This window comes from Ranitomeya imitator, chromosome 9, assembly GCF_032444005.1.
Source record: "Ranitomeya imitator isolate aRanImi1 chromosome 9, aRanImi1.pri, whole genome shotgun sequence".
NCBI lineage: Eukaryota > Metazoa > Chordata > Amphibia > Anura > Dendrobatidae > Ranitomeya > Ranitomeya imitator.
The window spans coordinates 111341267-111357535 of NC_091290.1; the positions used below are offsets into that span (position 1 = coordinate 111341267).

At 39.4% G+C, this 16269-nt stretch overlaps 1 protein-coding gene across 1 annotated transcript; it reads left to right on the forward strand.

Annotated features, from left to right (window-relative positions):
- Positions 1-471: 471 nt before the first annotated feature.
- Positions 472-15782, forward strand: SALL1 (spalt like transcription factor 1). The gene is made up of 4 exons (XM_069738447.1): positions 472-1221; positions 5114-5206; positions 7974-11347; positions 14168-15782. The coding sequence occupies exons 1-4, from the start codon at positions 1149-1151 to the stop codon at positions 14606-14608; spliced, it is 3981 nt and encodes a 1326-aa protein (XP_069594548.1). The 5' UTR covers positions 472-1148; the 3' UTR covers positions 14609-15782.
- The last annotated feature ends 487 nt before the right edge of the window (positions 15783-16269 follow it).

Here is a 16269-nt window from a genome sequence, read left to right on the forward strand (position 1 = left end):
GAAATCAAATCAAATATTTCTACTATATATATATACATACAGTATATATATATATATATATATATATATATATATATATATATATACAGTATATATATAGTAGAAATCTTTGATTTGATTTCCATTAATAGAGCTGCAGCTGGCCTGTACAGTCAGTCATCGGGGGGCTGCAGTGTTGGGGTCAGCTCTGGCTATAGTATTCCATGCAGAGAGATGCCGCCCCCCAAGGTGATCTGTTCCTCAGCTTTCTCCAGGACCTGCTGCTGCCATCATCCTGACCCCCGGGGGGTCTCACACACACACAGGGTCCCAGCCCCCTTCTCCTCTCGGAGGCCCCGCCCACCCCTCATCCGCCCACACTGTACTACAGATCCCATGATTGACAGCAGGCGCAACCAATCAGGGCAGCTCCTGGAGCTCCAGCATAACTTTTTTTTTTTTGGCTTTTACAAACGATGCAGAGTTTGGTGAGAATGATGATGAGAGGGTGGAACTACAAGTCTCAGCGCATCTCCACAGCCCCTCCGACCGATGGATTCGGAACGTTGCGGCGCTGATTTCCGTTTGTGTCAATATTTACAAGTTCTAACCATAAATATTTACACTCTCATACTTATCCAAAGGGGAGTCTTGTCCTCGGAGCACAAGTGTGTGAGAGCCGGCCACTGCTTTCCGCAGAAGTCTGTGTGAACAGGTCCCATGTGCGGCACAGAATCCGGGGAGGAAACGCACAGGTCAGTGTGAACGAGCCCCATCCACGGTGCTTGGCCGCAGAGCTGGCGATCTCCAGCCTCCACATCCCAGGAACATTCCTGCAGAGGCAGAGGTGCTGAGAGGGTTAACCCCGTGTCCCTGCCCCCCGCCTCCCTCCGCCGGAGCCGGCCCCCTGATTATTGGGTGGCAGCTGAGAGGGACAGGAGCCTCCAGCCAATCACAGGCTCATTGATCAGGCAGAGCGGGTTTGAATAGAGCTGGACCTGAGCCAGGACCCCCTCCTCCTCCTCTCCTATGATTAATCGCAATGCATTATTGATCATCATAATTATGGCAGGACACATGCGCGCTGGATGGGGCTCCCTGCCCGGAATTGGGAGCACATTTTGGGAGTAAATTATTTGTCTTCTGCCCCAGCTGATGTGTGAGCCAGCATGTCTCGGAGGAAGCAGGCGAAACCCCAGCATTTCCAATCGGACCCTGGGCTGGCCCTGCCTGGAAGTCATGGTAAGTGCGAGCCCCATCACTAGCCCCCGGACTGGTGAGCCCCCTGACTGGTGAGCCCCCTGACTGGTGAGCCCCCTGCCTGGTGAGCCCCCTGACTGGTGAGCCCCCTGGACTGGTGAGCCCCATCACTAGCCCCCTGACTGGTGAGCCCCCTGGACTGGTGAGCCCCCTGGACTGGTGAGCCCCCTGACTGGTGAGCCCCCTGACTGGTGAGCCCCCTGGACTGGTGAGCCCCCTGGACTGGTGAGCCCCCTGGACTGGTGAGCCCCCTGGACTGGTGAGCCCCCTGGACTGGTGAGCCCCCTGGACTGGTGAGCCCCCTCTGCACCCTACCCCTGTATACTAACCCAGATGCCACCCGGACCTTACTCCTTATCTGTCTCCCCTTCGGAAGACCCTCCTGTGAAACTCCTCAAACTTTCCGATCCCTGGATGTGGCTTTATCTATTCCACAAGCAGTTCCTTATAGGAGCTCGATTCAATTCAACCCTACGCTAAAATCCAGTATTAAAAACATAGTCCTTTTAAATAAATAAATTAAAAAAAAAAAAAAAAAAAAAAAAAAAAAAAAATATATATATATATATATATATATATATATATATATATATATATATATATATATATATATATATATATATTATTCCATATTTTATTTATTAGTCTTTGCAAAATAACTTTTTTTCCACTTTCCCATTTTTTTTTTTTAAAGTCCTCTCCTAAGATAGATCTCATACATGCACCTCGTATGATATGACAACCCCCCCCACCCCCCTTTCCTAGACCCCCATTGAAAAGTGATTTGTCCCCTCTTGCTAAACATCTCCCAGGCATAGTAGGCAGCTCCCCATGCCCCATTGTGAAGACAGTGCAACGTTTAGGGTCAAATCTTTCAAGCTATTCACTAACAAACAATGCTCTCCACATGGGAGAAATAGGAAAAAGACTTAATTCTAATTTTTTTTCTCCCCCCCCCCCCCATATTTTGCAGACCCCCCACTTTTGAGATATCGATGTGTTGCGCTGCCCACCTAGCAAAGTGGGTTGTGAGTGGTAGGAAGCACCTTTTGACTTCTTCTTTAGATAACTTCTTAAGAAGTGCTGCTCGAAGGGCTTAACTCTTTGTATCCCTTGGCTAGAGCCCCCCATAACAACCTAGTAATAGGAGGGGGGGGGACTGCCTGCTTTGTCCCAGTGAGTCATTCACATAGAGGTGACCCCCCTCCTATCCTGCTAAAAGATTAACCACATCCAGCATGTTGATGGTTACTTATTAATCCCAAAAAATATGGTCACTCTCTAGGTTTCCGACCAGAAACGAAAAAAAAAAAAAAAAACAACTATTTAGTGTAACCAGATCCTGTCTTTGGTCGATGCTAATAAGCCCCCTCCAAAGCCATTATTTGTTGGTGTTTTATCGCTTCCCACCATCTTTGCAAAACAATAGGATTTTCAATTTTAATTTGCATTAACTGTTTAAAAGTCTGCACTTATTTTTTTTTTTTCTCTCTTTGGATATGCAAAAATCTACTTACTTTATCTGATCTTTAGTAAATTGCTTTAATTATTCGTGTTGGATTTAAGTAAAATGCAAGTTTAACAAAAGCTAAACCCAAATCTAACTGTTTTATAATAGAACTATATAGAAACTTTCCTGTTTGCCTCTAGATCTGGTGTAGATGCACAAGACAATATAGTTCCAAATATGCTATAATTTCACTTAGCGTTTGATATATATATATATATATATATATATATATATATATATATATATATATATATATATATATATATATATATATATATATATATTCATCTAGTGTCTACACAAAAATTAGAAACATACACTTATAGTTAAGAATGGAATATATATATATATATATATATATATATTTTATTTTTTTTTTTTTTTTATGTAGTAAATTTGAGGCTATTAATTAAACATTAAACCAAAGTAATTAACAATTAGCTGAGCTGGAAGTTTACTGCTTAATTATGACGCTCATATTCTAAATAAGCTTTAAAAATATATATATAAAGTTTTCTCACCGGTAAATGTCGGTTTTCCAGCATCCCTGCCCGCAGGACATGTATTGTAATAATTCCTAGGATTATCTTGTAATAATATTAGCACTTCGATAAAGCCACAAATCTTCCTCAAACAAAACGAACGCGACGAAAACCAAACGAAATTAACCTCTCAATTTGCATCCAAAGATTCGAACGATCAGTAATAAAAGTCGCACTTTGTGTAACGCACAGTCTTGCTACAAAGTCGCTGCGATAGATCGCATGGAGTGTTTTTTTTTTTAATTCTTTTGTTTGTTTGTTTTTTTCTTTCTCAGTGTTTGTAAACATTTGTTATCTTACTGAGAAATTCAACAAGTCCTCTTTGTGGAGAGTCTAGGAGGAGTTTGAGATACATTTGCGTTTGCTTTAGTGTGAATTTAATATTATGGTGTGGGGGAAAGTATAAACAGGAGGTGGTGGTTTTGGTTTTGTTGGGTTTGTGAGGTGGTGATGGAGCTGAGGGAAGGTGGGCTCATTCTGATGGATGCTTGGTGAGTGTGTAGATATATTTGGGTAGGAATTACTATTTTCTGTGGCTCATTTTTTTTTTCCTTTGCTTTGTTGTGTTTACTGTTCTGTATCTTGTACATCAATCTAAATCCCTCTGCTTTGTTAACCTCTGCTGGCCTCCTCTCTTAAAAAGGTGACAAAGTTCAGCATCCAATATGTTTTTGGATCCTCTCTCAATGACTCCACATCCAGTCCCCCCCTGATCCTTCCTAGCAGGGAGTTAACTCTTCCACCTTATCAGGAGCTGCACTTCTCCTCCACTAACCCTTTCCTGCCCTCACACAACACTGGGATTGACAAGTGCTTCCCATAGAGAAGTGCTCTCCAAAACAACTGGGATTTAGTTTCTTGTCTGAATGCCAATATTTATGTAGGCAGAGTGTAGATGGAGACTCCAGGAAACCTTTTTTTTTTTTTTTATTTCACTCGCTCACACTGGAATTGTCATATTATGTGTTTTTTTTTTTTTTATTTTCGTTTTTTTTTTTTCTCTCTCCTTTTCTTCTTATTCAAAGCATTGCTTCTGGATCCCCACCTAGTGTTCACTATTGTAAAGTGTGATCCATTTATTGAAGTGAGGACATTTCATCAGTTAATATCTGATACTTGTTGTTCCTTTTTAGTATTGGATGATCTCCTTCAGAACATGTCAAGTGTGTAAAATATATATATATATATTCTAGATCTCTCTCATATAATATGCCTATTAGAGAAACCACTTATTCAGATTTGTATCACATTGTATGTATGTGCACGTTATTTAATAAATATAGTTTATTTATATATTGTATGTGTTATCATTTTCTATGGGCTTATGTATTATACTTTTTAAAACTTTTGGCCACTTTTTCCCTTTGTGCAAATGAATCAAACTGGTTTGATCAACTGATGCTCCATACATTTGTATTTTTTTTTTTCTTTTTCTCTGTGGATTTCATTCTTGTATAAAATATATATATATATATATATATATATATATATATATATATATATATATATACACATACATACATACATACATACATACATACATACATACATACATACATACATACATACATTTATTTTTTTTTCTCATCTAATTATGCTTTATATGCAAACTACCTCTTGAGTCATAATTACACTTTAGAAACTTTGCTTAGAACACTAATGTAAAAAAATAATAATACAATCTATATATAATGTGTATCTGTGCAGATTAGTGTATGAAAAATAAGATTATCTGTATCCATTCCTATATATGTTTCAGACCCTCCTTGCCTCTCAGCAAAATATATTTTTTCACCCCAATAAATGTCTCTTACAATTGTAGGTACACTGGATCTAATACAGATGAAGATTGCCAGAGAGTCAGAAGAAATGAGATCTGAAGCAGATGAAGGAAAACTTCTATTTAAAAATGAAAGTATGTCAACTTTTTTTTTTTTTTGCTAATGGTTTTGTTTTATTTCACAATGGTCCTGTGATATTTTGGGATTATTAGTGCAGATATTATGATGCAGACATGTTGTATGTTAATGGAGGGGAAAGTCTCTGCCCCCTCTGCAAGCTGTTTAGTCCTGAATTTGCTATTATTTGCCTAAGCACAGCTGACCAAGCAAAACTGTGTGTTTGTTTTTTTTTTTTTTAAAGTGGCATTATGTTTTGATAAATGTGATCTGGTCGAAACGTATTTTTCCGCTGAATGTAGAGCTTAAATGAACATGCTGACATAATAGTTTTAATGCATTTTGTTCGAAATGTGTGCACAAAACAGAATGGCTTTTTTGTTCGCTCATAATTGGCTGTAAAAGTAGATGGGGACATAACCATTACATATGGAAATGTGCAGCATTTCTGTTTGAATATATTAGATGCTGAATTTTCCTGGGAAACAGAGAGAGCAACTAAAATGCACATACATTGCTCGTCAACATACGCCACCATCCCAACTGCAGCCTAATCTTCTACTATTCTCACATTTTACTATTTTCTCAGCCCAAAAAAAGTAACCAAATCTAAAATCCAATATGAATATTTATTTATTTTTACACTTTTTAAAAACTTTTTATATATATATTTTTCAACCCCTAATCCTATTTGTTCAGCTCCTAAAAAATGTTAATTTCACTGTTCCTAATAAGTTATTACAGGCCTGGGTATTTTATCATGTTGAAAGACGTGCGCACACACATTAAAAGAAAAAAAAGTCTTTGGCCAAATTCAATGGTGGTGTCATGGAAACTTCCCATTATGTGATTTTTTTTTTTTTTTTTTTTAAAGGATTGCAGTAAAACATACAGGGAGGTAATCTCTGAATTAAACAGGTTTTTTTTTTTTCACAGCCTTGTAAGATAACCACACACCATTTTTAAACAACAGAAGTTTCTGTCTTCACGCTGGGTGAACAATAGGAAACCATCCTGTTTTTTTTTTTTTTTTGTTTTTTTTTTTTCAATAGGATCAGTTAGTTTTGGAGTCAGAGACTTAACTTTTAATTTGCAAATGGTCTTGGGTGTGATAAGAAATGTGAGCAACTAGTGGGAAGAGCAAACTGGGAAGCCTTCCCCATAAGCTAATTGAAATGTGTGGAAGCATACACATGGGGAAAGAGCCTTTTTCTTTTATTATTCCTTTTTGGCATATGTATGAATCTATCTGAATTTTTTTAGTATATGTGTGTGTGTATATATATATATATATTTCTCCCTATAATATGTGTGAGTATATAGCACTTGAGATTTCACACTTCTATAAACCTTATATTTTTTTTTAAACAAATAGATACATTATAATGTATCTAATATGTTTAATAAATTAATTATAATATAATATTTAGTTTTTATATATTTATTTTTTATAAGACTTATAGAAGTATGAAATCTGAAGCGCACATTGATTATATTTTATCTGTAGGTAGTTGCAATGTATTGCGTGCAGAAAGGTTTTGGATATCACAATTCCTATATTTATTTATTTTTTTTATTTGTAAGTGCAAAAAATATATATAAATTCCTCGTCAGAAATCTGTAGGTCTGAATGAATATCTATAAAATCTATCCCTAATATTCACCTTGGCTGCTTATGTTACAAGGTTATGTATCTATCGTTTTTTTTTTTTTCCGTTGTGGTTGACTCCATCTGAGCATCGATTCAATGTTTTGCTATCCAGACACTCCTGTGTAAACGTAGGGAATTTATGGAAATCGTCCCCCCCCCCCCCACGCTTTGCAAATATTGTCCTTGACACTGACTGTGTATTTTCATTAATTATATCAAAAATAAAATAAGAGAGAATACGAAACACTTGAGAAAGATTCCGACAAGTTTCCTTCTGCTAGATGCACCTTAGCTGCAGACTTGTTACTTGCGAAGACGCGTAGGTTTCGGAAATGAAAATATATGGCAATGTAGTTCTTAAATGTTCGAAAGACGTTAATGTATTAGTTTTTTTTTTTTTCCTTTCCTCCCTGCTAACGAATAGCAGATGCCTGTTTACGCGAGAAGGGACGTAACGCTGGCAAATAGTAATTTTTCGGTCATCGTAAAAGGTTCGATTAGCTGCAATAAGTGCCTGATCGTTCACTCACTACATATTATATTCCACTGGCCAATGTATTGTGACAATTTAGATAACATCACACCTTTAAATGTCCTAGACTTGGTCATTGCATCCGATAGTGCTGATATTTTCCTTGATAGGTTAAGTTAGAATTTTTTTTGATTGCTTAGTTTTTACTTATCTTACATGATTCACCTGTTTTTTTAAAAACCACTCGCTTTTTCTAGACGCAATTTCAATCCGACTTCTTCCACTACGTGTGGACACACCTTTGTCTCGGTTAGAATGAAGACTTCACCAAAATTAATAAATGAGGTTGACTGGAACTAAAATGTTTAACAAGGCCTTCAAGTTGTTCTTTGCCCATTTGAACAAACGCGTGAAATATTGGAAATCAATTCCAGCTATGAAATTTCATTATTGCCAAATGCCTCCTGTACACAGTATTTTATGTTTTGATGGATTGTTTCAAGCAAATGATTATTTAAGATCCTCATATTCAAGTCAGGAGTGGGGAGTGTTGAGAAAGTTGAGCAAAATTAATCATAAAATCTTTTCGTTTGGAATAGAAATGTTATAAAGAAACAAGTTTGGGAGCCATTTTTTCTAATTCTCGATTCTTGGTTTTTAGGAGTTAAAGAGAGGGTTCAAGCTCATCGGACACCCAAGAGCAAGGATGCTCACGTCTGCAGCAGATGTTGCGCGGAGTTCTTTGAACTATCAGATTTGTTGCAGCACAAGAAGAACTGCACTAAAAATCAATTGGTTCTAATTGTGAATGAAAATCCACCACCACCTCCTGCTGAAACAACCTCTCCAAGTCCCCCCTCGGATAATCCTGACGAGCACATGAATGACACAGTTAATAACGCAGATCAAGCTGACTGTAGTGACCTTTCAGAGCATGACAAGCCTGACAAAGAAGGATCCATGGAGGTGGAGATCGAAGCTAGCAATAGCAGCAGTGGTTCCAACAAAGTGGAAAATGGTGTTCCTAGTAGTAATAATTCCACAGTGGGTACCTCAGCTATCACAACCGCACTACCTCAAGTAAGGGATCTGGCAGCTTTGGGAAATTTTTCTGTTATTAACAGCAATGTTATTATTGAAAACCTTCAGAGTACGAAAGTGGCGGTAGCGCAGTTTTCTCAAGAAGCAAAGTCGAAAGGAGCAAGTAACAATAAAATGGCAGTGCCGGCACTAATGGAGCAGCTCCTGGCTCTACAGCAGCAGCAGATCCACCAGTTACATCTAATTGAGCAAATTCGTCACCAAATATTATTGTTGGCCTCACAAAGTGCAGAAATGCCTACGTCAAGCGGTTCTCAAGGGGGACTGAGGGTATCTGCTACACCGTTGACTACATTGAGTTCTCACTTGTCCCAACAGCTTGCGGCAGCGGCTGGCTTGGCACAAAGTCTCGCTAGCCAATCAGCCAGCATAACTGGTATCAAGCAAATACCCTCAGTGCAACTACCTCAGAGCAACCCTGGTACCACTATTCCATCCAATACTAGTTCTCCTTCTATAAATCAAATGGCAGCAGCTAAAACTCCTTCAGTAGACAGAGTACCTTCAACCACTGGTGGGTCACATGTTAGTAACCCACCAGCTCCTATAACGTCTTCACCAGCTTTTGCAATAAGCAGTCTATTAAGTCCTGCTTCTAACCCACTACTACCTCAGACTGCAACAAGTACCACCATATTCCCCAGCACTTTACCCAACATTGGAACAACTGCAGAGGACCCGCTGAGGAAAAGCAAACCAGCCAGCGCGGCTCCATTCGAAGCAAAGAGCTCCTCCGATGAATCATTCTTCAAACACAAATGTAGGTTCTGTGCAAAGGTCTTTGGTAGCGATAGTGCCTTGCAGATCCATCTTAGGTCTCATACAGGTGAGAGGCCATTTAAATGCAACATTTGCGGAAACCGTTTTTCCACTAAAGGGAATCTAAAAGTTCACTTTCAGCGTCATAAAGAGAAATATCCACACATTCAGATGAATCCATACCCGGTGCCGGAGCATTTGGACAATATACCAACAAGTACTGGAATTCCATATGGAATGTCTATACCACCTGAAAAACCTGTGACAAATTGGCTTGACACCAAGCCAGTTTTACCAACCCTGACATCATCTGTGGGAATGCCACTCCCGCCAACAATTCCTAGTTTGACCCCATTTATTAAGACCGAAGAACCGCAGCTTATAGCGATCAGTCATCCAATGGCAAGTCCATCTGAATCTGTAAAAAGTGACTTGCCAGCTATAACACCATCTTTTAAAAAAACTAGCAGTCCTTCAGAGGAGCCAGAATCTATGGAGTTGTCCAACCCTGTTGACAAAGGTGAAGAAAATTCACAACATTCAAATTTTCAAAATTTTGACAGTACTACTTGTTCTCCATCTGGTGACTCTGTAACTGCTAACCACACAACTTTTTCTAACCCCATTCTACCAATGATTTCTGAACAATTCAAGGCAAAATTTCCTTTTGGGGGCCTTTTGGATACCGTTCCTGCATCAGAGACCTCGAAACTGCAGCAACTTGTAGAAAATATTGACAAAAAGTCAAGTGACCCAAACGAATGTGTAATATGTCATCGGGTACTAAGCTGCCAGAGCGCCCTTAAAATGCATTACCGAACACACACAGGAGAAAGACCCTTCAAATGTAAAGTATGTGGACGGGCTTTTACCACAAAGGGTAACCTAAAGACTCATTACAGTGTTCATCGTGCCATGCCACCACTTAGGGTTCAACATTCCTGCCCCATTTGTCAAAAGAAATTCACAAATGCTGTTGTGCTTCAGCAACATATTAGGATGCATATGGGAGGGCAAATTCCTAACACCCCAGTTGCTGAGAATTATCCGGACTCTATGGAATCTGATACTGGGTCCTTTGATGAAAAAACTATGGATGACCTTGACAACTTCTCCGATGAAAACATGGAGGACTGTCCTGATAGCAGTGTCCCTGATACGCCTAAATCTGCAGATGCATCTCAAGATAGTTTGTCTTCCTCTCCACTGCCCCCTGAAGTCTCAAGTATTACTGCTTTAGAGAATCAAATGAAGATGATCAGTGCTGGACTGGTTGAGCAGCTCCAGGCCAGTCTGAAATCAGCTGAAAATGGCTCTCTTGAAGGTGATGGTATGACTAATGACTCGTCCTCTTTTGGTGGTGATATTGAAAGTCACAGTGCTGGGAGCCCAGCTGCCTCCGAGTCTACATTCTCAGTGAACGCTTTGTCACCTAGTAGCACAAATGACATTTTGAAGTTTCCGAATGCTGAAGAAAAGCCGCCTCGAGCTCTACCACCTGAAATGCCCAACGGGATGTCACCAACCCCTGCCAATGGAGGTGCTCTAGACTTGACTTCTACCAACACAGATAAATTGATTAAAGAGGAACCCATGGGTGTGCTCTTCCCATTCAGAGACCGAAGCAAGTTTAAAAATACAATATGTGACATTTGTGGTAAGACATTTGCATGTCAGAGTGCCTTGGACATTCATTACAGAAGCCATACCAAAGAGAGGCCATTTATATGTACAGTCTGCAATCGTGGCTTTTCCACTAAAGGCAATTTGAAACAGCACATGCTTACCCACCAGATGCGAGACCTACCATCACAACTTTTTGAGCCTACTCCTAACTTGACAGCTAATGCACATCCAACTCCAATCCTAACTCCAAATCCACTGGCAACCTTAATAAAGACTGAGTTTAATGGTTTTATGCATGGCTCAACTCAGGACAATAAAGAACAGCCTTCAAGTATTTCCTCTTCAGGATCACTGTCATCGTCTGCTACGTCACCTGTTCTCCTTCCATCTTTGGCCAGAAGGACTCCAAAACAGCATTACTGCCACGCTTGTGGCAAGTCTTTTTCATCCTCCAGTGCTTTACAAATCCACGAGCGAACCCATACTGGTGAAAAACCATTTGCCTGCACTATATGTGGAAGAGCGTTTACAACAAAAGGCAATCTTAAGGTAAGTCCTCCATCTTTCATCTTGGAAACATAGAATTGGTTAATTGCAAGCGGTAGTCATCCAATATGGAGATGCTTTGAGTATTATGATGCCTGACTTAAAAAAATAAATAAAGAAAAAAGAAAAAAAAATAGGCAGCCTATTTTGTGTAATTTTTTATTTATTTTTTCCCCCTGGGAAATGTCGATCTCAGCCCTACCTTTTTGACCATCTGTACATGCAATACCATTATTTTACACTTGTCTATCCAATGCTTCAGATTAGAACTAATTGACTTTTTATCTAAACTAGATGGTGGCCCGATTCTAACACATCGGGTATTCTAGAATATGCATGTCCACGTAGAATGTTGCCCAGGCCACGTAGAATGTTGCCCAGGCCACGTAGTATGTAGCAGCCATGTAACCCATGCAGTATTTAGCAGTGTGGGCACATATCCCTGTTAAAAAAAAAAAATAAAATAAAAAATAGTTACATACTCACCCCTGGGATCCAACGGCGCTGTGGCAATGGGCGCGCGGCTGCTGCCATCTTCCGTTCCCAGGATGCATTGCGAAATTACCCAGAAGACTTGGTAGTCTCGTGAGACCGCTAAGTCTTCTGGGTAATTTCGTAATGCATCGCTGGGAACGGAAGATGGCGGCAGGCGCGAGCGGCTCAGCGGACTACAGAGGGTGAGTATGGCAGTTTTTTTATGTCTTTTTTTTATTATTGTTAACATTACATTTTTATTACTATTGATGCCGCATAGGCAGCATCAATAGTAAAAAGTTGGGGACACACAGGGTTAATAGCGGTGGTAACGGAGTGCGGCATAACGCGGTCCATTACCGCCGGCATTAACCCTGTGCTAGCGGTGGCTGGACGGGAGTATGCGGGCGCCGGGCAGTGACTGCGGGGATTAAGGAGCGGCCATTTTCTTCCGGACTGTGCCTGTCACTGATTGGTCGCGTCAAAACAGCCACGGCCAATCAATCAGCAACTTGGATTTCCTTGACAGACAGAGGACGCGACCAATGAATATCCGTGACAGAAAGAAGGACAGACAGAGACAGACAGAAAGACGGACATGACCCTTATACAATTATATAGTAGATTATATCAATGTACTAAGAGTTCGTAAGGACTTCCTGAGGCCTCTTACCCAAACCCAGCCTCCCTCCTGTTCCCTGCAGATGAAACGGATAATGGTATAATAAAAAAAAATGCATATATATATATATTTTTTTTTTTTAAGTTATAAGATGTTTTGACAGAAGCCACAAGAACAGGAGTGTACAAAAAATATTTGTCGCATGATGGTAAATGGGTGTGAGTGAAAATATTAACTTAATTGGAGACAGGGCTCCACGTGATAGAGGTGTATATTTATCCCTTTTTTCTTCAGATCATAAATTTCCACGCAACAGTAGTGCGTTTCTTTTTCTATGTTTCTTTTTCACTCTACAGTATTATAACAGCTTGTTGCTTTCCTATTATATGTATGCAATGGTAAATGCTTGCATACTCAAATAGTACACTGATATAGATATACATATTAGACTTCGCAGCATTCATGTGCTGGCTATTCCTATTCCTATATTAATATTCAATTATTTTTATTTATTGTAGTGTATGTTTCTCTGGAAGGTTTCCTCTGGGAGATAGATATAGATATATAGATATTGTGTGTGTATTTTTCATCTTCCCAGACTTGCTCCCAGTTCTAAAGTATTATTTGTAGGCAATAGCACTATCACTCACTCTGTGCATGTGCGTGTATTTTTTTTCACATGTTCATATCTGTAAATAGAAGTCTCGTTATCACTTGAGCATAGTATATGTATATATATATTTTTTTTTCATTCAGCAGTGCTCATCCTTGGGCTAAATGCTTTAATATTTAATTTCTATTTTTTTTTTTTTTTTTAACGTGGAAAGGTATTTTTATCTCCTGGCATGGCGGTTGTTCTGCAGTCCACCTCCCGATGCTGTGTCCATTTACATATCATTACCCAGAATCCCTGCTGTAGGTTAAAGAACTGTTAAAAACATGACATGAGTATTTGGAAATGGTTGAAGGTTTGCAGACAGGGTCATCTATCTTGGTTGTACTTTGAATGTATCACTTTGGTATGCATAGGCTCTTTTATCATGAGACATTAAAAGTAGTGCTGTTTATTAAGTCTGGTTTTCTGTTCGGAGTTGGTTTCCTTGATTGCCATGTGGGTTCCTGTAAACACGTTAAAATCCAGGATTCTGTAATCTTGGCCAAGAGGACGCAAAATAGATCCCAGATTTATTTTTTGTCTTGTAAGCCATCTAGAATGGTGTTTTTATACAAAGGTTAAGTATATTGACTTTTTGAATGACACAGTTTATCTTCTGAAACCCTCAAGTGTTTAACCAAGATGCCCTTTATCCATCTGAAGCAGGTATGACTTGGGCTCCTGAACAGTAGGAGAGCCGTTATCTTTATTTTATACACATGGTGTTGACAGAATTTTATTTTTAGTATTCATTTTTTCTCCAAGCTATTTTGATTTAAAGGCCGACATATGATACAAGAGTTGGCCAAACTCATCGAAGGACAGTCTCTGTATAGGGCGTCCTGACTCCCCCCAACGTTATCTCTAAAGGATCTGGCATGTTGGATTTCAAACATCTGATCTTTTTGTTCTCTGGGAAACCTCAGGAGATGGCTGTCATCCGATCTTTATCTCTTGTGTATGGGTGGGCTTTAGGTCGAAGTTTGTTTTGGCCTTGGAGGTGTTTAGATGTTACTGTTGGAGTCAGAAGTGGCAATATTGGTAAAATGTATTTTATATATTTTTCTTGCAGGTTCATATGGGCACTCACATGTGGAACAGTACACCTGCGAGGCGAGGAAGGCGACTTTCTGTGGATGGGCCTATGGCTTTTTTAGGAGGGAACCCTGTCAAATTTCCAGAAATATTCCAGAAAGACTTTGTTGCCAGGACAGGAAATGGGGACCCGTCTAGTTTCTGGAACCAGTATGCTGCAGCTTTGTCGAATGGCTTGGCCATGAAGACCAATGAAATTTCGGTTATCCAAAATGGTGGAATTACCCCAATGACTGGAAGCTTGGGGAATGGTGGGAGCTCCCCTATCAGTGGCCTCACTGGGAACTTAGAAAAACTGCAAAACTCCGAACCAAATGCACCTCTAGCTGGTCTGGAGAAACTAGCGAGCAGTGAGAATGGGACTTCCTTCAAGTTTATGCGTTTTGTGGAGGACGGCAAAGAGATTGCCACCAACTAGCCCACAGTCTCCAGGACATTCATGCAGCCAGAGGTTGCCATGCTTCAATTTTATTTTTTCTTTTCTTTCCGAGAACTGCACCAATGAGACTTTTTTTTTGTATCATGTTCATCTTCCAGATTTTTAAGTGAGTGTATTTATTAGTGATTAAAACCTTTTTTGGCTCTGCATACCAATGCAAGCGTTAACTCTGGCCTTTTGTATTTGGAACTAAATACTAATAGACTAGAGTTGGGAACCGGCTGTAGCATTTATGGCAACTTGCAAGTCTTGACGGTTGATCTTTTTTTGGCATTAACTTATTTTATATATTCGATTTTAACATTTGGTCCCTGGTGTTAATGCATAAGGCAATTTGGGAGTATGACTTTGTACGCGAATGCACATTTTAAGGGAAGATTTTTTTTTTTGTTTCAATATTCTGGGATGGGAGGGTCAGTTGTATGACATGGAATGATCGAAGACTGTAAAACTCCAGCTCTACACTTTACCCAATGGAATTTTTTTTAAAGGTTTTTCTTATCCACTAGTAGATGTTCTGTGCATTTTCTTTTTCAGTGACACAGTACAGTGACAACCACATCAGTTCAGATAGAATGCAAGAGTTTTTAATTATTTCACGAGGCAGTTGACTTTTTTTGTTTGTTTTTTGTTTTGTTCTTTTTCCCCCTTTTTTTTTTTTTTATTAGGTAGTTTATAATAGAATATGTGCTGGAATTTCACAATTGCTGCTAAGTATAGCATCTGGAACAAACTTCCATGGAGAAAAAAATAAATAAAAAAAAATGTAGATGCTTGTGTATATGTACATATATAAATATATAAATGATAAAATATTCACTTTCTTTAGTGTAAATAACTTTATGAACCCTTTGCTCTCAAGTGGTCCTCGGGGGTGGGGCACGGAAGGGCAGAGGAGGGGACTTGCGTCTGGTTCTCCTGCCCTCGAGGGGTCAGGAGCAAAAGTATGTCCACCTTTCTGTTCATTAATGGAAAGGATAAAGTGAGGTGTGGTTCATGATTGTTTGTTTTTGTTTTTGTTTTTTTTGTTGTTGTGGGAAGTGGACTTTTATGTGCTTTCTTTTGGAAAGTTGGACGTCCGGCTCAATTTATTGTTTCATTGATGAATAGAATACTGTAATTTTAATCAAGTACTCAAATACAAGAATTTTCCAAATGTGGTGTGTGTTTTAAGATTTGTGCGTAATGGTGGGCTATGGATTATTCCGCACGATGCACGATAAATATGCTTCAATCTTCCCGAAAAGCCACACGGCGCAGGCGGTTTACATCTGAGCTAAAACCGGTTTTGCTCACTGGCTTAATCCAAATTTAAGATTTGATTCACTTTATGAAACGCCAGTAATGCAACTTTTTTTTGAAACGCAGTTGGCAAATTCTCAGCATAGAGATTTCAGCAAATCTCACCCGAAGGCCTAATTCACACGTTCAGTATTTGGTCAGTATTTGTAAGCCGACACCAGGAGTGGGTGAAAAGTGGTGACGTGTTTCTATTCTAATCATCCTTTGATTGTTCCACTCCTGCTTTTAGCTTACAAATACTGATGTAAAATACTGAGCGTGTGAACATGGCCACACGCTATTGTATAAAATGACCTGCACAATAATCTGCTGATGGCTTTGCTTCCGAAAAATTTGGT

What these genes read in the sequence shown, in the direction of transcription:
- SALL1 (XM_069738447.1), top strand. Translation starts at nt 1,149, where the DNA reads ATGTCTCGGAGGAAGCAGGCGAAACCCCAGCATTTCCAATCGGACCCT. An exon ending in GGCCCTGCCTGGAAGTCATG is followed by an intron (nt 1,222 to 5,113) that starts GTAAGTGCGAGC and finishes TTACAATTGTAG; the next exon opens with GTACACTGGATCTAATACAG. An exon ending in CAACAAAAGGCAATCTTAAG is followed by an intron (nt 11,348 to 14,167) that starts GTAAGTCCTCCA and finishes TTTTTCTTGCAG; the next exon opens with GTTCATATGGGCACTCACAT.